The sequence below is a fragment of the Rhinatrema bivittatum genome, chromosome 3, assembly GCF_901001135.1.
Source record: "Rhinatrema bivittatum chromosome 3, aRhiBiv1.1, whole genome shotgun sequence".
In the NCBI taxonomy this organism is placed as follows: domain Eukaryota; kingdom Metazoa; phylum Chordata; class Amphibia; order Gymnophiona; family Rhinatrematidae; genus Rhinatrema; species Rhinatrema bivittatum.
In genome coordinates this window covers 540,185,115-540,207,592 of record NC_042617.1, presented here as the reverse complement: position 1 = coordinate 540,207,592, position 22,478 = coordinate 540,185,115, and the positions used below count along the sequence as shown (strand labels likewise).

The 22,478-nt window shown below is 40.7% G+C and overlaps 1 protein-coding gene across 1 annotated transcript in view; it reads left to right on the top strand.

The window, feature by feature from the left end:
* LOC115088274 (sodium/potassium-transporting ATPase subunit beta-1-interacting protein 2-like) overlaps window positions 1–22,478 on the top strand; it is a 780,772-nt gene that overhangs the window by 709,113 nt on the left and 49,181 nt on the right. Inside the window, exon 2 of the mRNA XM_029596392.1 lies at window positions 6,222–6,359. Coding sequence (XP_029452252.1) covers window positions 6,222–6,359 — 138 coding nt within the window. The remainder of the gene's footprint in view (window positions 1–6,221; window positions 6,360–22,478) is intronic.

Genomic DNA, 22,478 nt, shown 5'->3' with positions numbered 1-22,478 from the left:
TAGGCACAAAAACTGGTATTTTTAGGCACAGTGTTTGATGAGGCTGTAGGATAGCTTTAATACAAACAGGCCAGTTATCAAAAGATCTAGGCACCTAACATAAAGGGTTAGGCACCTAGACCTGGAAAACTGAATTTATGCCCTGAGCCCCCAAATTTATAGGGTCATTTTTCGAAACGTGATGTGGGATTATCGCATGTGTTAGAGCGTTATTGCACGCGATAATGCCCTAGCACACGCAATAACTACCGCATCGCGGCAGTAATATTTCAATTTGGGGAGGGGGAGGTGTTTGGGAGGGCTTTAGGTGGGGTAAAAACATTTTAATTCGGGTACCACTGCAGGCAATAATGCTTTACACATTATCGTCGGCAATAGTACCGGAATTAACACCACCTTTCCCATTGGCTGTGCGCGATGCAGCCAGCCGCACAATTTCTCCCCCCTGCCCCTTTTTTTAGTACGGTTCATCATTCTGCTATATTTATATTTATAGCAGATTGATGACTCTAGGCCCCAGGCAGCTAAGGTCACAAGGCCCCTAAATTTAGGAGCCTTAAATCTATATGCAAGACTAGGTGAGGTGTCAGGTTGTAGGATTACAGTACTCAGTGCTGATTTACAGTACTGGGTGGCTTAACCTATGTTCCTAACTTTAGAAGCCTCAGTTTCATTTAGGCACCCAAATTCAGCCCAAAATTGAGACACCTAAATATAGGAGCCTGAACTACGTACTTAACTTAGGTCTCTAAAATAAGGCTCTGAGCATCCTCTGAAATACTAGTCTTAAATATAAGTTTTTAGGGAAAAATGGCATGTACTGCTGTATCTGTAGTTTTGCTGAGAGAACATGGAAAAGAACAGCAGCCAGACTAAATCAGAATGGAAGGATATGTGCATAAAAGGATATGTGCATAAAAGTTAATTTGAACTTTGGTTTCTCTTTTTATTCATGATCCTTCTATGTGGGACTATATCAAAAGCCTTGCTGAAATCCAAGTAAACCACATGTGTTCTTCCTTGATCTATTTCTCTAATCACCCAGTCAAAAAAAAATCAATCAGGTTTGTTTGACAGGACCTTCCTCTAGTAAATCCATGATGCAATGGATCCGGCTAATCACTAGATTTTAGATAGTTCACTATCCTTTTCTTCAATAGGGTCGCTATTAATGTTCCTAATATTGAAATAAGGTTATTTGGCATGTGTTTGCCAGCCTCCTCCCTGGTACAACTTTTGTGAAGCAGGACCACAACCACCTTTTGCCAGTCTTGATGGACTACTCCAGTTACAAAGAGTCTGTTGAACTGGTCCTGCATCAAAGCTGCCAGCAGCTCTCCAAGTTCCTATAGTACCTTGGGATGTATCTCATCCAGCCCATTGGCTTTGTCCACTTTCAGTTATGCTAGTTCCATCCAAATAATCTCTTCTGTAAATGGAGTTGTATCCACCCCAGTCCCATCCATACTCTTGCCAACTAGCAATGATTCTTCACTAAGGTCTTCTTTATTGAATACCAAACTGAAATATTTGTTTAGTATTTCAGCTATTTCCTCATCCTTCTCCAAATCTTGCTTCTTTCTCCTTTCAATCTTACAGTGCCACCTCTGGCCTTCTTCCTTTCTTTGAGATATGTGAAAAAAAATGTTGTCTTCATGCTTTACCTCTTTGAATATCCTTTTTTCTATTTGAGCTTTCACTAACCTAATTTCTTTCCTTGTGTCGTTTCAGCTTCACCAGATAATCTTCCCTGAGTTCCTGTTATTTAGTTCCTTTATACTTTTTGAATGCCAATCTTTTTCCTTTTATTTTCTTGGCAACCTCTTTGGAGAACCATATCGGTTTTCTTTTCCTCTTACCTTTATTTACTTTTCTTACATAAAAGGTTTGTTGCCTTTATTATAGCTACTTTTAATTTGGCCCACTGATGTTCCACTTTACCCATCCTCTCCCATTCTTCGACCTATTCTAGATACATTGCCATTTTACCCAGGTCTGATTTTTCAAATCCAGGACTTTGATCTTTGTGAGTCTCCTCGCCATCCTGGCTACCATAGCAAATCATAATATCTGATAATCGCTGGTGCTCAGGTAGGCACCAAATGGACATTAGAGACACTATCTCCATTTCTGAGTACCAAGTCCAATATATTTTCTCCCCTCATGAGTTCGATCACCATTTGTCTACACAGAGCCTCTTGAAGGGCACCCATAATCTCTCTACTTCTTGAAGATTCTGCAGCAGGGATACTCCAGTCCTCATCTGGCAGATTGAAATCTCCAATAAGCAACACCTCTTCCTTCCTACCTACCTTTTGGATATCTGTGGCCAAATATCTGTGGCCAGATCCCACTCCAGTTCTTCTGTTTGAGTTGGAGGCCTGTAGATCACACTGATGTAAATGGAAGTTCCATCACCTCATTTTAAGATGACCTACAAAGCTTCTTCCTTTCCCCAAGCCCCCTGCATTTCAGTTGATTGAATATTATTTTTGACATAAAGAGCTATTCCTCCCCCATTTCTGTTTCCTCCATCATTCCTTAACAATAGCCTGATATGGCCATAACCCATACATGAGATTCTGTGAACCCTGTCTCTGTAATAGCAATAACATCCAAGTCCACCTTCACCATTAGAGCCTTCAGATCTGAAATTGTATTGCCTAGACTATGAGTATTTGTCTCAAAGTTTTCCAGCTTTTCTCACTCAACCTGCTGCTCTTCCTTTACCTTGTCTGCCCTTTAGTTTAAAAGTGAACTATTACATTGATTTTTATTAATTTCACCACTTACTTCCCATATTTATCAGCGGCAATATTCCAACTTCCTTCTGCCAACTCCATCCTCTTAATTAAATGCCTTATGACATATGATCTTAATTTCTCACTTAGGATCCTTTTTCCTGCTATAGACAGATATAGGCCATTTTTACCGTAAAGCCTTTTCATGTTCCATACAAGACCCAAGCCCCCAATTTATCCAGAACTTTCTTCTTTATACCAAGATTTGAGACATGTATTGAAATTGTCTATATCATTTAACCTTTCCTTCCCCTTTTCTGGAACAGGTCTCCCCCATGTGCCTCATCTGCTTCCCCAGAGACTGGAAATCTCTCTGTACTATTTGAATGCTGTTTTTATAGAGGTCATTGGTCTCCAGATCATTGATATAATTGATTTTGGAGTATTTACTTTCTTCTTTAATTGCATTGACTATTTGGTCTGCATTTTTGCCAGTTGAGGATCCTGGAAGGCATTTAACTATTGTGTCTCCCTCAAAATGAATTCCCAAGTGTATCTCTGATGACTCATTCTCCCAGCTCAAGGAGCTTTCTGTTATGATCTTTGGTAGTGTGTATTATTGGAGTATCTTCATTTTTCAAAGCAGAAAAGGGATTTTGTAAGGGTGTCATTGGGGAGAGTGGGTCTTATCCTTCCAGAGCCTATTGTAATCATTTATTCCTGCATTTTTAAATCCTCTCTGGAAATGGAGAGATATCCTGGATGTTGCACCGAATGGGAGTGTGGATATCTCTGGACCACAGATCTAATCCTACCAAGAGCCCACTATAATCCATTTATTACAGGGATTCTGTACCTTCTGTGGGAGCTAGGGCAGATGTTTTGGATGCTGAACAATTGGGGAGGTTTTCTGAAACATAATTCTTCTATCAGTTTCTGTTAAATATTCCTATGCTGCTAAATTTCTTATTGATAGTAATTGGCACTTGCTAACACTCTTTAATTTGTAATGTACTATATGAGGGCAATTTTCATATAGCAATATCATGCACAGTGGCTAGCGTACTGTTTAAAATGCGATTGGACGAGCGTTTTGGACATGCGTCCATAATCCCTGATGCAATATGGGGATTAGCGTGTCCAAATCACAGCATAGCTAATAGCGCTCATCACATATAAATTCCATGTAGATGAGGCTATTAGCTAATCCCCACAATGCAAAAAAATGTCCCAAGCAGCCAATGGGCTGATTGCAATGCAGCAAATTCTATGCCAGCCTTGGGCTGACGTAAAGATATGCCACGCTCAAGGGCACATTGAAAAAAAAGAAAAATTCTGCTTTCTATGATTCCTCTTAATAATATCATAGTGATACTAAGTAGGAGGAACCAAATAAAGCACATTTAGTTAAAAAACAAAAAAGGTTTTGAAAAAAAAAGAATTCTGGACTCCTAATAGACATGCACAAGATACACGGTCCAGGCTGTGTATCTTGGATGTGTCTATGCTGGCAGCGGGAGAAAATGGATGCTCATAAATTGAGTGCCCGTTTTCCCAACTTGCTTTACAGCCACGTCTCTTGTGTGCCTGATGCCAAGGAGGTGCTAGAGAAGCACAAATTTTCTCTAGCACCTCCTTTTTTGCTCGACCCCCTTATTTAAATATTGCATCATGTGCCTAGCAGAGGTGGCTGGGCGCGTTAGGGGAAACAAGCGCTCAACACTGTGAGCACCCATTTTCTGCGCACAAATATTGCATCAGCCCCATAGTTAGAAACTACACTGATACTACTAATAAACATACTTCAGGAACATTTTTTGAAGAAGAAATGGGAAGCCCCCTAATGCGAATGTGCAGGTGCTGCCTGTATCAGAGCATTCATTCACCCATCAGGGAGGCCGCTGTCACTTAACCAGTGGGCATAGGGAGTTTCAGAAGTGTGCTGCTGTTCATCCAGTATGGCACTGGCCACATAGGCAGCATGGCTGGTATATGGTCAGGGCTCCCTCTTTCCGATGTAAGTTGTGTCATAGCACCCCACAGTTGGGTTCTGCGTACCATGATGATGTCATTAGTCGGTACTGAGTATGCAGCCAGCCCTGGATTGGCTGCAGGGCCAGCCAGCATGAGGACATGTTGGAGGGGATGAGCTGGCAGGAGATTTAAATCCTACTGACTCTTCTTTACTGCCTGTCCCTGGGATCTGAAACTTTCCCTCCCAACCCATCCTAAAGTGGCTAGAACTAACATATGTTAGTCAATCAATTATTTTGTTACCCCTCTTGCGCTGGAGCACTCAAGCATCATATGGAGGAAGGGGAGAATAAGTGTAGGTGAGGGGCCAGAAGGCTCAACCTAAGGCGTGACTAGAGTCATGGCCTTTGAACAAAGAGCAATGACCCTGGGAAAATGACAGATGAAGGGAGAAAGGGTTGGGCCAGGAAGACACTTACCCACGACAGGATGAGAGGGTAACAGGCTTGCAGTGTAGCAGCTTGCCCAGTCAGGCCCCCTTCCGTGACATCACTGATCTGACCAGGCACCACAAATCAGAGATATGGCCTTGGAAGATTTGTAGCAAGTGGTTGTAGAGAGACACAATGACACCTCCCAAGCATTATGATAGTTGTAGTTGTGTATTAAGTGTATGCAAAGATGAACCGAGTATTATGCCTTCCCCAGTTACTATCCACATTATTATTATTATTATTATTCATTATTAAGTGCAAAGTGTGTGAATTAAAATCTGGATGTAAAACAGCATGCATACATTTGAAAATCGAATGCATGCCTGCTTTTTGCCTGACTGGCTTAAACATTCCCACAGGAACCCATGCATACTTTTAGCTGCATTTGAGGAAGGTAGTTTTCAATCAAGCCAGTTTATCTGGGTAAATGCCTTTGAAAATTGCCCTCCCCTTGACAGTCCCATCTACATTTCTGCACATAGGGCTGTTCTGTGATTAAGAAATGGAATCTTAACAGAGCAGGCTATGGAAATGTCTAGTAAATGTACTGATTTATTCTCTGCTTTTCAGATTCAGTCCTTTGTATTACACTGTAAATTGAGTGAAGTGTAATTACCTGCATATTTTTGGAGCAAAACATTATTCTTTGAACAACTCTAGTCTTTTAAATGAATAGCACTGAATTATAAAACTGGTTTTGTCTTGGAGTTATAGATCAAATAATTCTATAGTTTTGTTTTTGTTTTTTGGGGTTTTTTTTTTTTGGGGGGGGGGTTGGTGTTGGTATAGAATATAAACAGATTATTTTAAAAATCATTCACTAACTGTATGAATGCTCCTGAATACACTCTTTTTAATGCAACTACATATTTTTTAATTTCATAAGTTCAGTGCTTCATATTTATATTATTCTGGTTTCCAATTTTTTTATACACCAACATTCTTGTGAAAACTTTTCTTTCATATTGTCTTTAATGTTTTCTAATTCATTTGTTTTCAATCTGTGTTCTAGGCTTGTGCGTTGGAGAGGCAAATCTTTGACTTTCTTGGTTACCAGTGGGCACCAATTTTGGCTAATTTTGTACACATTATTATAGTGATACTTGGCTTATTTGGAACCGTCCAGTACAGGCCTCGTTACATAACAGGAGTAAGTACCATGAGTCTGTCCTTCCACTTGATTTTATTGTCAGTATTATTATTAATATTTTTATTATTCATGTTGTTTATAGTGCCAAATAATAACAATTCCATTGTGTCCATATTTATTGTCTTATATGGGTTATTGAATGACACCAAAGTAAAATATCCAAGGATTAATATGTATGTTTCAAACCAAATTACAAAGGAGGAGAATTTATAAAACCATTGCACCTGATGGTCTACACCCAGGCCTTAGTGCCAAAAGTTTTCTCCCATTTTGTGTCTATGGCAAAAATGCTTAGCATATGGGGCCCTAAATGAGCTCAGAAATATACTAACTGTAGCCCTTATCGCTGCATTCAACAGCATACTAGAAAACTAGAACGTATACTAGAAAATATCAAAGTTATGAGGAACAGTACGAGAATAGATGCTGTCCTGCTGTACAAAAGTGGGAACAGGAAGGAGATAGACAACTACACAGCCATTAGTCTAACAACAGTCTTAAGCAAAACTATGAAAAAAAGATAGTATACAAAAATATCTCTTCAAAATAACAAAAAGGAACTATTGTAAGTTCATGAACCAAACAAGAGAGCTCTCTACATGATATATCAGTAATTTTGACTTGGTGAACCATCATATGCTGGCACAAGGACTGCAATAATAGATTATTTGGATTAAGTCCACTTCCGTGCTCTTATGGTTGTAATCATCAGGTCAATAAGTCGAAACTTCAGGACATTCCTTGAAAAGTTATTTTTTTAAATTGTTTTAATGCAAATTAAAAACCACAAATGGTCTCATGTTCTCTATTTATAACCAGAACAACATAAAGGACAATCAACAGAAGACCCCAAAGAGTGTACTTTCAAGACTGCTTTTTGTCATTTTAACATGTTTGCATATTTGAATCTAAGCCACACTTATCTTGACAAATATGAATTTCCCAGGTTGGGCTTATGAAATTTGATGTGTCAGCAATGGAGTAGGATAGCCCTAGATCAGTATAATCCAACATTGCAGCATTTGAATAATGTCTTCCTCAGGGGTCTAAACGCTTATGATATGTCATTCTCCTGACTGAATACAGTATATTGTGTATGCAAACCTAGTGAAAAATACTCAGATGTTAGAAAATGCACTTCAAAATGCAAAGTATGCTGGCTTAGTAGCAGACAGAGAACGTTTTTTGAAACTTATCATTGGCACATATGAAAATGAAAAGGCAGAAAAAAACACCAATATTAATGAAAATATCAGTTTAGTTGGAAGACAATTGGAAATTACATGCTAAACAAAGTCCACATGCAAGAAACATTTCATACAATATCGTGTGCTCTCCAGAACTGCGTTTTAGCAGCATGATGGCACAAAAGCTGAAAGCGCAACTAACCAGCGCCATTTTGAATATTCAGACCATGGCAAGATGGCTGTCAATCAAAAATCTAAAATCAAGATAAATAAAAAAATGTTATAAAAGAGTTTACCAGTCGATCTTATCATTAAGTCCAAGGGATATCACAGGTTTTAATTGGAAAACCCAGAAGTGTTCACATTTATTGAGGGGCACCTTGACACCACCTCCCTGTGGTGATTGTAAGATCTTTTCCAAAATAGTCCATCAGAGATCAGTGACTGTGTGCTGAAAATCAATACAATGAGCAACTGTTGGTGCATGAAGGTCATTAGTGTTAAGTCTGTTATGATGTTCCCATAGATGGACATTTTATTTATTCATTTGAAACTTTTTTATACTGACATTCGTTTGCACATCGCATCGGTTTACATGGAACGGGTATAAAATAACTTTAAAAGATTTACATGGAACGGGAAGTAAAAAAATTGATAATATATGGGAAAAGGAGAGCAACATCTGAGAGGCTTTAACTGGTCTTGTTTTATGGCCAACATAGATTTTATCACAAGGGCACCATATCACATGCACTACATTGAAGGAATTGCAGTCTATATGTTGATTACAGTGGACAATATACCCCATGATGGGGTGTTTCCAATTGGGCCCACTATTTATAAGTTCACATATATCACATTGGGAACATGAATAGTATCCAGAGCAAGGATCTGTGGTTCTGGAATGGTGTGGAGAGTGGCTCTTATCACTTAATCATGGATATTAGTTCCTCTTGTATATGATATTATTGGAGGCTTGTCAAATGCTGAGTGGTATCATAGAACACGCCTTCTGATAGAGCCTACTGTTTTATGGGCCATATTGGAATAGTGCATCACACATACTATCTGGTCTTGTACTGGTTTAGATTTGTAATGCAATAACTGGCTATGATCCAAGAATCTGGCTCTGAGAAACGCATGTCTTAGTGATTTTCTAGGTTAGTCTCTCTCTCAAAATCAGAGAGGAAGATCTGAAGCTTGACATACAAAGTCTGGAGTTTCAGAGCACAAGTGTCAGATCCTGTAGTACTGTCCCTGGGAGCCCACATGTGAAAGGACAAGGGTGATAATTTTGGAAGCAGAGAAAATTATTGCACTCCATTATTTTATGATAAAGTGTAGTGATCAAATATGTTTTCGCTCTGTTTGATGGTGATATCCAAAATACCAGTTACTCTTGATGATATGTAAAATTTGCTTTTTGATGGTGATATCCAAACTACCAGTTGCTCTTGATGATATGTAAACATAAAGTGAAGGTGACTGTTCTGCTGACTAAACCATAGATGGAAGGCTAACAATTGAGCTTCTGACCCAGTCCAAATGAAGAAGACATCATTGACATACCTGTTCAATAACTAAACATAATGGAAATCCATATACTTACATACAAACTCATCCTCGAAATGAGTGATGTATAAATTACCTACGTCAGGGGCTACTGTTCTCTGTAACAATTTCTTTATGTTTCAAACCAACTATTTTCATCAAATTCATGACATTGCCATGGGCTCTCCAGTCTCTATTCATTTCTTCTGTCTGTGATTGAGGTCTGTATATTACACCAATATAAATAGATATTCCATTCCCTCTTTCCAGATTAACCCACAGTGCCTCTTCCTTACCTCATAAACCCTGCAATTCTGTTGCTTTAATATTATTTTTGATATATAGTGTCACACTGCCTCCCTTCTTTCCTTCCCAGTCCTTCCTGAGCAGACTGTATATCCACATAGCTATATAACCTATCCCCAAGTCTTCTCCTCTGCTGTAATCTAAGCATAAAGGTAGGAAAACCTTTAGGACTCAGCCCTTCAAGATACTGGGGGTTGGCCATTGGTGCAAAATGGCCAAGATTAAACTCTACTGAAAACTCCACTCTCCTTGGGCACCATCCTCCAGGGAAGCAAACAGACCCCTTGGATCAGTCCTCTTAGGGAGAGGCAATGACCCCTGTCACATACTCAGGGGGAAGTTTATATCCCTGAGCCACAGAACACAAAATGTTGGTGATAGAGCAGACAGAGAACCCCCAAATTTTCCAAAAACCCCTAAAATGCTGAAAACAGGGCAATTTAAAGTAACAGATGTTATGCATATGAAACTCAAAACAAACAGAAGGCCAAAGAGGTGAAATACAAACCAATGGGCAGGTAAACTGCATCAGGCTATGTTATAACCACTGCATTAGGCTGCTGTGGTTACAACCTTAACAGCATTGGGACAAACCGCAGAGAGTGGTAGTTACAACCTTAACAGCAGCGACAGGATTCGAAAGAGGCTGGGGTAACCTGCATGGAACCAGTGATTACAAAGAGCAGAGGAAACCTGCAAAGAATGACAATTATAACTAGAAATGTAAAGGAAGGAAAAACACATTGGGAAAATGCATATGTGTTTAAAATTGTTCTTAAATATTAAAATACGTCGAATATATTTGTAGCGATTCCCCTGCTTCATTGCTATATCCTAGACTATGGGCGCTACAGGTCCCAGTTCAGGTCTGGCAGGGAGGAAGATTTCTCTTTCAGGGCCCCTGGTGTTCTCGATCACCACTTCTATGACAATTTCACAGTTAACTCTAAATTCTCCAAAAGGTGCCAGATAGTAAATAGCAAGGAAACCAAAATCAGAACTATTGGGATAAATAAATCTTGAAGAACAAAAAGGGTCCCTCCATCCCCCAATAAAGCAAAAAGGGGTGTAGAAAAAAACACTCTTGAGCCTGTAATAGATGTTGAAATGAAATAGTCTTTACTGTAACTTAAAAAGGATGATCCAGGCCACAATACCAAAAATCAAAAACAGCATCATAAATATGATGGCAATGAATATTATTGCAATATACAACCAAAGAGAGGAAATAATTTGTTTGTTATCAAACTATCCTTATATTTTATTTAAACCAAGAGAGCAACATCATCAGAACTTAGTGCAGATATTTTAATCCACTGTCTCTCGCCACGCAATGGGCCACAAACAGCATCAGCCGTTTGTTCAGCACTTCACTGTAATCATTTGACATTGTACCTCACAACTCACTCCCAAAGTTACTTTATTCATTTAAAAGACCCAATTACCCTATACCCAAAACGATTTTTATTAATTTTATTACTAATTGTTTAGAATAAAAATACTTAGCTCCCATTGTAGCGTTCAAAACACCGCCCCAACATGGACCATGTTTCGGCTGTCACCAGCCTTCATCAGGGGACACCTCGTAATAACAGATCCTTTATACGCCTCTGTTGTTCATGCTATTAATCCTAAAATAAACATAGCATTTAAAAACATTCTCACTTCACTCAAACCCACCACACAACACATCCCATATAGTAGACAATCCAATACAAATACTCACTATGTTGACCTAGATTCTTTAAGGAGAATACTTCTATTTTCTTTTTTCTTTTCTCAATGTATCTGTCATTCCCTTTCACAGCGATAATGGCGCTACAGCGTTCCAACTAACACCTTCATTTCCTCCAAGGCTATTTATATCCACTCTTCACCCCAGAAGTGTAGCCTGTTAATCACTTTAGAAAGCTGAACAACCACAGCGAATAACTTTATTCAAAAAACAGACCAATCGATCTCCTTATTTAACCCGCCCGGGGTGACCATCTTAAAAAAATATATCCACTTTTGTTCTTTCTGTAGAAGGAGATTATTAAAATCCCCACCCCATATCGACGGCTTTGGTTGTTCAGTAACTGCAAACCTTAGGTCTGTAAACTTATGCCCCTTTGCCAAGAAATGTTGAACCAAAGTCGCTTCAATCCGCTGTCTCACTCTAGAACTCCTATGCTCAATCATCCTTGTTCTTAAACAACGTTTTGTCTTACCAGTGTAGAGTAATGGACAGGGGCACCAAATCCCATAAATAACACCCGTCGCGGAACAGTCAGTGTGTCCTCTTAATTTAAATGTACCCCCTTTGAAAAACAGTAAAACCTGACCACTAAAGGACTGATCACAAACCGAACATTTGTTACATGGATAATGTCCCTTTTTTATATCCCCATCTGTTATGTTCATAGTTACTTCTAGGGATGTGAATTGTTTACCTGACGATTGAAAATATCGTCCGATATTTTCAATCTCGTCAGATATCGGGGGGTCCCTGATAGTGATAGGAAACCCCACGATTAATTTTGTGGGTTCTCTTATCGTTATGGGGGAGGGCATGAAGAAAGGGCACTTAAAAGTAACACAAAAACACAGCCCGACCCTTTAAAATTAGTTCTTTAGTATCCCCCCACCCTCCGGACCCCTCCAACCCCTCCCCCAAAAAACTTTTAAGTACCTGGTGGTCCAGTGGGGGTCCCGGGAGTGTTCTCCCGCTATCAGGCCATCGGCTGCCAGTAAACAAAATGGCGCTGATGGCCCTTTGCCCTTAGCATGTGACAAGGTATCCGTGCCATTGGCCGGCCCCTGTCACATGGTAGGAGCACTGGATGGGGTCTGCTCTTCATAGACTTAATGACAACCCTGGAAAACTCCAAAACTGACAAGTTTTTCAGTCAGAGGAAGGAATTGGGCTATAGTGGGACAGTTGACTGAATCATATCTTGGCTGAAAGACAGGCTCCTGCATATCTTCCTTTCCTGGCCCCTGATAGGCAGGATACTATAGAGGATCACTCCTTAACAGTGATCCTGGTAGCTCTGGACCTAGTAAGGCTGTTATCCAGGTCTCTGATGCCTCTCCCCAGGGAACATGGATTGCTGTTGCATGGTCCTGTGCCAATGAAAGATCTGGTTCCATTCTGTCTTAAGACTTGGCCTTTAAAAGGGTTTGCTTGCCCAGAAGGGATATTCCTCAATAGTTTTCACAACCATGATAAAAGCATGGAATAATTCTACCTCAATGGCCTACCTTAGGATTTGTTATCTTTTCAAGACCTTTTGCAAAGGGATCACAATCTACTCCTGGAGAGCAGATGTCCTGTGTATTCTGGAGTTTCTCCAAAAAGGATTAAACAAGAGACTAGCATTTAATATTTTGCAAATACAGGTTGGGGCCATATCATGCTACAAAGGTTGTATCAAGGGGCTCTCTGTTGCCACACACCCAGCATAGTTTGCTTCTTATGGGGCTCTTTAGATCCATGAACTCACAGTGGGATTTTACTCTGGTCCTCAACACACTAGCAGATCCATCCTTCAAACCTATTAAGTGGGCTCCCCTAAAGGACCTTTCCCTTAAAAACAGTCTTTCTGATGCCTATCTGATTGGTTAAATATATTTCTGATCTGCAGGCATTATCTTACAGAGACCCCTTTTTAGGTTTTTCACCAGATGTAGTTACTTTCCCACAGTTCCATCTTTCTTGCCCAAGTATTGTCTCCCTTTCAATTAAATCAGACTGTATCTCTTCCAGCATTCAAAGGGAAAGAATAGCAAGGTACAGGTATCAGCCTCTACATCTTAGACATCTAGCACATACTTTTAACGTACCTGAAGGTGTTGAACCTCATATAGGATCTTTATGCCATATGGCGGTGCTTGGAAGGGAGAAGCATCTTCCAAGATTACACTGGCCAGATGGATTAAGTAGGCAATTAAGTCAGCATATTTACCGTAGGTTAGATAAGCACCCGCAATGCTGTGTGCGCATGCCACAAGGGCACAAGCATTGTTGTGGTGAGAATCTTCTCAGTAACTCCAAAAGAGTTTTGCAATGCAGTTACTTGGTCATCCTTGCATTCCTTTATTTTTTTGCAGGTTGGATAAAGAAGCCAAGGCAGATGCTGCATTGGGATCAGGAGTCATTAAGGTAGCCCTGTCTTTCACCCACTCAGTCTAGTCACAGCTTGGGTAACTCCAACTGGTAAAGAACTGGTCTAACAGGAAAATAAGGAAGGAGAAATTTAATCTTACCTGTTAATTTCCTTTCCTTGAGTCCTTCTAGGCCAGTCCAGAACCTTGTGAGAATACAGCAGCTGCTGATATGTTAGGTTCCAGTGTATGTATACTCCATGATTTCTCTCTGATCTCTGCTCAGAGTCAGTGCTTGAGCTCCCTCTCTTGCCTTCAAAATTTTGTTTTTTCTCTAAAAGTGCATTTTTCCACAAAGTTTTTGATTTATACGACAGTTCCATTGCTCTGACAGTTTATTGGCAACTTCCTAAGACTATACCTTCCTTACAGCCAGAGGTGATGTAACAAGAAAAAGGTGCTTCCATTAGCTGAGGGGTGGGAAATCCCACTGGTAAGGGACTAGTTTAACAGATCTCAAGGAAAGGAAAATAATAGTATGACTACATTTCTCCATATGTTTCAGCAGGGATTGCTGAACAAAAGACAGGATTCTGCTTCTAACACTGCTGCTACTAGGGGCCAGAGTTCTGTCTTCCTCCTCCTTTTTCATTCATTATCTCCATCTTTCTTTTATCAGCTTCCTCTCTTCTGATTCCTCTGCAGCTTTTCTCTCATCTTTCATCTCTCTCACCTACCCTTCTACTTCATTTTCTTCTCACCTATTCTTCCAGTCTTTTTCTTTGTCTCTCATCTCCTATGCCAGACTCTGTCACTTCCTCCTGTTCCTCCATTTCCAGATCTTTATGCCTTTCCTATTCTTATCCCTTACCTCCTCATACAATGCATTTCTCCCTTCCCTAGTATTTGCCCCAGCCTTTTACCACACTTTCCCTGCAGCTCTGACCCCTTTTCCTGCAGCTTCCCTCCACCTGTCTCAGGTGGCCTAAATGAGTGGCAGGAGCCCATATCATGGCTCCCAATAAATGATCTGTGCCAGCACAGCAAACATTTTTAAAACTCATGGGCTGGTACTTTCTGGCTGCCAATATCATGCATCACAAGGTTAGTGTAGTGTCCTATTGTGTTTCAGAAATGGGAACTGAGGCTTGAAATTGAACAAAACAAGTTTATTAACACATGCTGTGCAGCCTACAGTCATGGCAGTTGCTGTCATGCTTTCTTAGTCTGCCTGTACATGGATCTTGAACCTTTTACCCTTGCCAACTTGATGATGCTGTCCCTAAAACCTGGGATGGAGTATAATCAGAAGTGAAATAGTACAAAAAACATATATATATAACTGCCCCCCAAAAACTATACCACTATTACAGTGGTATAAATAGCAGAGTGACATATTGGTCCCTATAGAGGTGTTCTCTCTCTCTCTCTCTCTCTCTCTCTCAGTTAGCCTAACCATGCCCCCTTTTTTCTTACCGGTACTACTTCCACTATATTTATAGCATTTTGTTGAATCTAGACCCTCTGGGGATAGAAAAATAGCTACACTATCTGAATGTAATCTGGCTTGAAGTGCCAAAAAGCAGAAAATAAAGTAAATAAGGACATTACAATCAGAAAAAGGAAATGTTGGCCCATGAGTTTTTAAAATGCTTGTAGTTCTGATATAAACTACTGTAGAAAGAGGTCAATGGCCATGAGATGGGCTACCACTACTCTTCATGCCAGGGCCTGAATGGTGATGGCACAGGAGTCTGCACAGCCATTGGAAATCTGCTAAGCAGCTATGCACACCTTAAAAGGAACCTTGGCCAAGACCTCATCATGAGAAAGGCTTGAGTCTCCTACTGGTCTCAAAACAATGAACTAATTGAGGAAGAGAACATAAGTTAAGAATTTTCTGAATGAGAATTAGAAGACAGTAAATACATGAATTCTGTTCCTAAAACTATTTTCAGAATAATTTATCAGAAAATTAATTGGAATTTCCAGATATCCAGAGCTCTAAGCACTTGTTAACTTCTAAAGCTGAGATTTGAATATTTCTCACTGCTAAGAAGTAGGGATGAGCATTCAGGAGAAAAAAAAAAGGAAATGAGACGAAATTTCCTGTTTCGTTTCATTTTGTTTTCAAAGTGAAACAGTTGAAAATCCGATGAAATATCGGATTTTGAAAACAAAAAAATTGATCCATCAGTCTTAGCCTCAGGCCTGAAGCCATGGCCTCGCTTAAGGAATAGGCTGAAGTCCAAAGCAGAGGTCTCAGCCTATGCCTGAGCAAGATGCCGGGGCCAGGGACTGGGCCTAGATCTAAGGCTGAGGGCTTGCCTAGATATAGACTGTGGCTTGACGCAGGAGCCATGGCCAAAACCTGAGTATAACCCCAAAAATTAAACAAACGTACCTGTTCCATTGAGGATCCAGCGATGCAGTCCAGGCCTGACATCGAGCCATGATCCAGAGGCTGGGTCCTGACACCAAGGCTGGGCCTAGGCCAGGGCCCGGCTCAAAGGCTGAGTCCTGATGCCTGGGCTTCAGCTCAGACCCAAGCCCGATGCCAGTGACTGTCTCGGAGGCTGCATCCCAATGTCTGAAACTTCATCTAGGCCAGGGCCCAACCTGGAGGCCAAATCTCGATGCCTGTGTCCTCCTTTTTCCCTCAATTCAAATTTTCCTGAGAAATTTATCTCTGCTTATAAACCTAACAGTAGAGATATAGCTGCATCAGGCTTCCAAGACAGATAGACTGATCTGCGTGGCGGGACCATGGTTTAAACCAATCACCAGTGAGCATATGGAGGTCAGATGTTTCTGGACAGTGGCTTAAAAATTTTTGGAGGTTTTGTGGATTGTGATAAACTCAGTGGTAAGACATGGAAGACAGTTTGGGTGTTTGATTATTTTTTAGTTTTGTAAGAATCAGGGGAAGATGACAACACCTGAAACAGCCTACCTACAAAGCACATGGTAAATGAGATTTAGACATGCTTGAGACAGATATAAAGGGCAGTGTTAGAGAAACAGAGTTGAGGAGTATGGAGGACAGTGAAAGGAATGGGGTGGAGAGAGAGTACAGAGACAGTAGCTGGTGATGTTTTTAGCATGGGAATTTATATGCACATCTACCCAGTGTGGTCCTGACCAGATTTTATTGTTTATTTATAAAATTTGATATTCCACCTTTTCCAAATTAGTCTCAAAGCAGATTATAGTCAAAATTATACTTAACATTGCAATCTAAATAATAAAGAGAGGAGGAATCTAGATTGTACAAACTGGATGGACCAACGCTTTATCTGCTAGCATATTTTATTTTACTATTTTACAGTATACACAGAAAATGCAGAGTGGAGGAATTCTAAAATCCAAAGTACTTTGCAGATTATACCAGTAACGACTAATGTTATGCAATGAATTGCTTCTCTCATTATCAAACTGATAGAAATAAGCTGAAAAACAAATTGATATTCTAGTATTTTATGTTAATATTATTGTATTAACACTTTTCTCTAGTTTTCTGCATTATGAATACCAGTTCGCAAACTGCTTGGCACTTATTCTTCAGCATCATCTGAAACATTTTTATAACATAATAGAGATGTGCATTCCTTTAAAATGAATACGGAATCCAAACTGAATCAGGCATATTCATTTTGGTTTGTGAAAAATAAAAATGGTTTGCCAGAGCTCCAAATAATCATGAAAAGTTTTGATTGCATTTATTTTTGGAACCCATTAAAGTCTATGGGGCTGCAAAAGAGCTGTGTGTGTGTGGGGGGGGGGGGGGGGGGGCCTTGAGACAAGCTAGCAACTAATGATGTCACACTGACCCTAGACTGATCAGATCCAGGGCTGGAAGTGACAGTATATTTTAATTTTTATTTATTTATTTTAAAAGATTTTTATACGGGTATTTAGGTATTACTGTCATATCGGTTTACAATGCAAAAAGCTTATCTAACAAAATCGGACCGACCTCGGAAGGAACTTTCCTTCCGCCTCCCCCTACTTCCCCTCCCTTCCCCTACCTAACCCGCCCCCCAGCCCTACCTAAAACCCCCCCTTACAAGTTACGCCTGCCCAAGGCAGGCGTAAATTGCGCGCGCCAGCAGGCTGTCGGCGAGCTATGCTCCTGCACAGGCTGCTGTGTAGGAGCACTCGGCCCCACCCCCGGACTGCCCCCGGTCCGCCGTCACACCCCTGGCCATGCCCCGGACCGCGGCCCCGCCCGTGGCCCCGCCTGCAGAACGCCCCTTTTTCGAAGCCCCAGGACATACGCGCATCCTGGGGCTTGCGCGCACCGCCGAGCCTATGCAAGATGTATTTATTTATTTATTTATTTTAAGTTTTTCTATACCGGCATTCGTAATGGATATCGCATCATGCCGGTTTACAATTAACAAGTGGAGAAGGAACAAAATAATAATAAATAATAATAATAATAATAAACATTAAACAAGTGAAGACAAAAGATTGCAGTTACAATAAAACAAGGGAGTTACACAACTTGGAACAGAGAGAGAAGCTAGGATTTTAAACATAGAGAACAAATATGCCAATTACGGCATTTGTAACATTAGTGGATTACCCTATTGAAGTGGAGTTAATTATTGCCATGTTGATGAAAAGTCTAGGCAAATTGGTTAATGGTGTATTAAGGTTCAGTTTAGGTCTGGAAAGGCTTTAATGAATAGCCATGTTTTAAGTCTTTTCCGAAAAGTAGGAAGGCAGGGTTCCTGTCGCAAATCTGACGGGATGGAGTTCCATAGTGCTGGTCCTGCCGTGGAGAACGCCCTGTCTCTGGCGGTTATGTGCCGAGTGGCTTTGGAGTGTGGTACGTGTAGAGATTCTCTGTAGGACTCTCTGATGGGTCTAGAGGAGGTGTATTTTCTGAATGGAATTTGAAGGTTAAGTGGAGAGTATTGATGGATTGCTTTGTAAATAGTAGTTATGGACTTATATAAGATTCGGAAGTGAATTGGTAGCCAGTGAAGGTCTTTGAGTATTGGTGATATGTGGTCTCTTCTCCGTGCATTTGTTAATATTCTCGCTGCCGAGTTTTGAACCATCTGAAGTGGTTTAGTGTGAGATGAAGGGAGACCTAAAAGTATAGAGTTGCAATAATCTAATTTAGCGAAGATTATTGCTTGCAAATTAGGCTCGGCATGTGCAGGGGCAGCTTGGGGCAGCTTTTCGGGGGTTACACGCATATCACTTTGAAAATCTGCCCCATAGTGATCAATGACTTCATTCACACATTATTAAGAATAATTTCCAAATTACAATTTCATTTTAAAACCTAATTCATACACATAAACATCCGTAACATTGATTCTCACATGCTTTTCAGTTGTGGTATACTGGTATACCTTACTTTCTCATGCATTTATTATTCTTATCATGCCATACTTTTTTCAGCCTCAAATGCCTGTTGGTATAGCCATGTTTTAACTTTTTTCTTAAACTGTGCCACATTTGATTCCAATCTTAATTCGGTTGGTAAGTTGTTCCAAATTTTAGGGCCAGCCAACTATAGAGCTTTCTCTTACAGATGTTAGTTTTGCAGATACCAAAGATTGAGTCGATAACAGGCCTTTATTGGCAGATCTCAAGTTTCTCTGTGGCACGTGTAACCTTACTGCTGCGTTCAGCCATTCTACCTTCTCACTGTGAATAGCTTTATGCAAAATGCTTAGCGCTTTATATTGAACTCTCTGATCTATTGGTAACCAATGCAGTTCCATCAGGTAATGTGTACTTTTCTATTTGTCCCAGAAAGTATTCTTGCGGCTGAGTTTTGCAATATATGTAGTGGACGTATGGTGGCATAGGGCAAGCCCAACAATAATGCATTGCAATAGTCTGAAGAAGAAAATATTAAAGCCTGCAACACGGTTCTTTTTTTTTTTTTTTTTATTTGTTTATTCAAATTTTTCATATTTATAAACAAAGAATTCTTTGCGTACAATCTAAGGGAATATGTTAAAGTAAAATATTACACCATACATTGTAATAATACAACCATTTTTTAAACTAAGAAAGTTATCCCCATTAATTCTTGGTAATTGGGAAGGAGAAACAGAAGAAAAATAATAAAGAAAAAAAGAGAGAATTAAACCACTACTCTCTTAACTATCCATTCCTACTTATAAATTAGAACCAGATCTTTTAGGTTACAGGGGGTACCTTTCTGGCATCTATAAAGCCTCTTAACTGTTCTGGGTTGAAGAAAATATATATATTCCCAGAATACTTTACTACGCATCTCGCTGGATATCGTAAAAGAAAATTTGCACCAAGAGATATAACTTCAGGGCGCATTATTATAAAGGATTTTCTGCGTAGTTGTGTAACCCTGGAAAGATCAGGAAAAATACGGATTAATCCACCCAAATATGTTACATTAATTGCTTTGAAATAGTATCTCATAATTAGGGCTCTATCAGACTCTGAAAACAAAGACACAAAGAGTATAGTTCTTTCACTAATTTCAAATCCAGAGCTTTCCAAATACTCGGATAAGTTATTAAAGTTCCCAACATCCCCTACTGGGGATATCTGTATTTGGCTCTGTCTTTGTCTTAAGAACATAATCTTTTTTACAGCCGGTATCTGCTCTTCTGGAATCTGTAGAATTTCTTTCAGATATCTCTTAAAAGTCAGTAAAGGGATTTCCCCCACCACTTTTGGAAAGTTCAAAACCCTTAGGTTTAACTGTCTAAGGTAATTTTCCACAGATTCTAGCCGTCGTGTTAGGACTACCTGATCTTTCACACATACAGCATTAATATCAGACATTTGTTTTAAATCTGTTTTTACTTGCTGTAGTTCTTGCAATTGTTCTGTTCCCCTCAAATGTAATTGCTTTTCGATAGAGTCCATTTTGAGTGAAATTTCCTCCGTTTTTTTTGTTTGCTCATTAAACGCCATGGTTAACCCCGCAACCAGTTCCCAAAGGGACTCTATTGTGATTTCCGCCGGTCTTTTCACCTCTATGGGACCTCTTACTAGGCCACCTGCAACCTCTCCTCCACCCGCAGTTGTTCTGACTTTCTGCATCATATCCTCATTTTGATACTCACTCCTTGATGCAGCTTCGAGAGGGTTCGAGGTATTAGGTGATCCCTCCATATTCGCAGTACTTCCCGGCAGTCCGCCCAGAGAAATCGCTTCTGTGACTCTTTGCACTGGCGATTCAACTTGCCCGGATGTACTTGCAAAGGTAGCATTCGGCGGTAGTCGTCGTTCTGGGGGGGACAATGATATTTCCCCAAGCGGTGATGGAATTCCTCTTCCCATACCGCTAGCGGGGCTCATTGTTCCTAATGAAATGGGTGAAGCATATTCAGTAATTACTCGCTGTCCTGCGGTTGGTGAGGGCTCGGGTGGGTAAACCCTCACCTTCCCCTTTCTTTTGTGCGGCATTCTTTATTGTTATTGTTAAAAAGTTCAAGGAAAACAAAGGCAGGAGCGACTGAAATGCTTCAAGTTGGAGAACGGTCTTAAATTCTCCCTTATATTCAAAACAGCCTAGTTCTCCAGTCTACAGCGACACGCGCCGGGACGGCGACAAGCGCCGAGGGAGACCGGGTTTTATACTACCAGTCCCCAGCTGATGACGTCGGCGTCGTCGACTCGTGGGCGGGGCTCCGGGGGCTGGGAAGAAACGTCTCCTCCACCCCTCCAAACAGGGTAACCAGGCTCAGGTAATCAAGAATCCTTTTAATAAGAAAAGTCCTCTGCTCCGTCCACCAAACGCCGAGGGAGACCGGGTTTTATACTACCAGTCCCCAGCTGATGACGTCGGCGTCGTCGACTCGTGGGCGGGGCTCCGGGGGCCGGGAAGAAACGTCTCCTCCACCCCTCCAAACAGGGTAACCAGGCTCAGGTAATCAAGAATCCTTTTAAATAAGAAAAGTCCTCTGCTCCGTCCACCAAACGCCGAGGGAGACCGGGTTTTATACTACCAGTCCCCAGCTGATGACGTCGGCGTCGTCGACTCGTGGGCGGGGCTCCGGGGGCCGGGAAGAAACGTCTCCTCCACCCCTCCAAACAGGGTAACCAGGCTCAGGTAATCAAGAATCCTTTAAATAAGAAAAGTCCTCTGCTCCGTCCACCAAACGCCGAGGGAGACCGGGTTTTATACTACCAGTCCCCAGCTGATGACGTCGGCGTCGTCGACTCGTGGGCGGGGCTCCGGGGGCTGGGAAGAAACATCTCCTCCACCCCTCCAAACAGGGTAACCAGGCTCAGGTAATCAAGAATCCTTTTAAATAAGAAAAGTCCTCTGCTCCGTCCACCAAACGCCGAGGGAGACCGGGTTTTATACTACCAGTCCCCAGCTGATGACGTCGGCGTCGTCGACTCGTGGGCGGGGCTCCGGGGGCCGGGAAGAAACGTCTCCTCCACCCCTCCAAACAGGGTAACCAGGCTCAGGTAATCAAGAATCCTTTTAAATAAGAAAAGTCCTCTGCTCCGTCCCAACACGGTTCTAAAATCTTTTACGTCTATTAGTGGCTTCAGTCTCCTGAGTATCAATAATTTATGGTAGCCCTCTTTTGTTTTATTTGCAATATGTTTTTTGAAACTTAGTTCAGAATCTAAGTGGACCTGCAGGTCTCTAATTGTGGATCCTAAATTAATTTTCAGGTTTTCATAATTAAACTGTAAGTTAGTATGATTCGGAGAAAATTTTTCTCTCTAACAAAATTATTTCAGTTTTTTCTATATTAATACTAAGTTTAATCTGATTTAATAATTGTCTAATTACATTGAGGCATATTGCTATCATTGGAAATGCTTTTTTCTAAAGTATCATTAACAGGTATTATAATCTGTTAATCGTATGCATATAGGTAATATTTTAATCCAAGCCCTGATAGTAAATGGCACAGTGTGGTCATGTGGATGTTAAACAGAGTTGCCGATAATGCGGAACCTTGTGGCACCCCGGCGTTAAGACTGATAATCTCGGATAGTACATTATTAA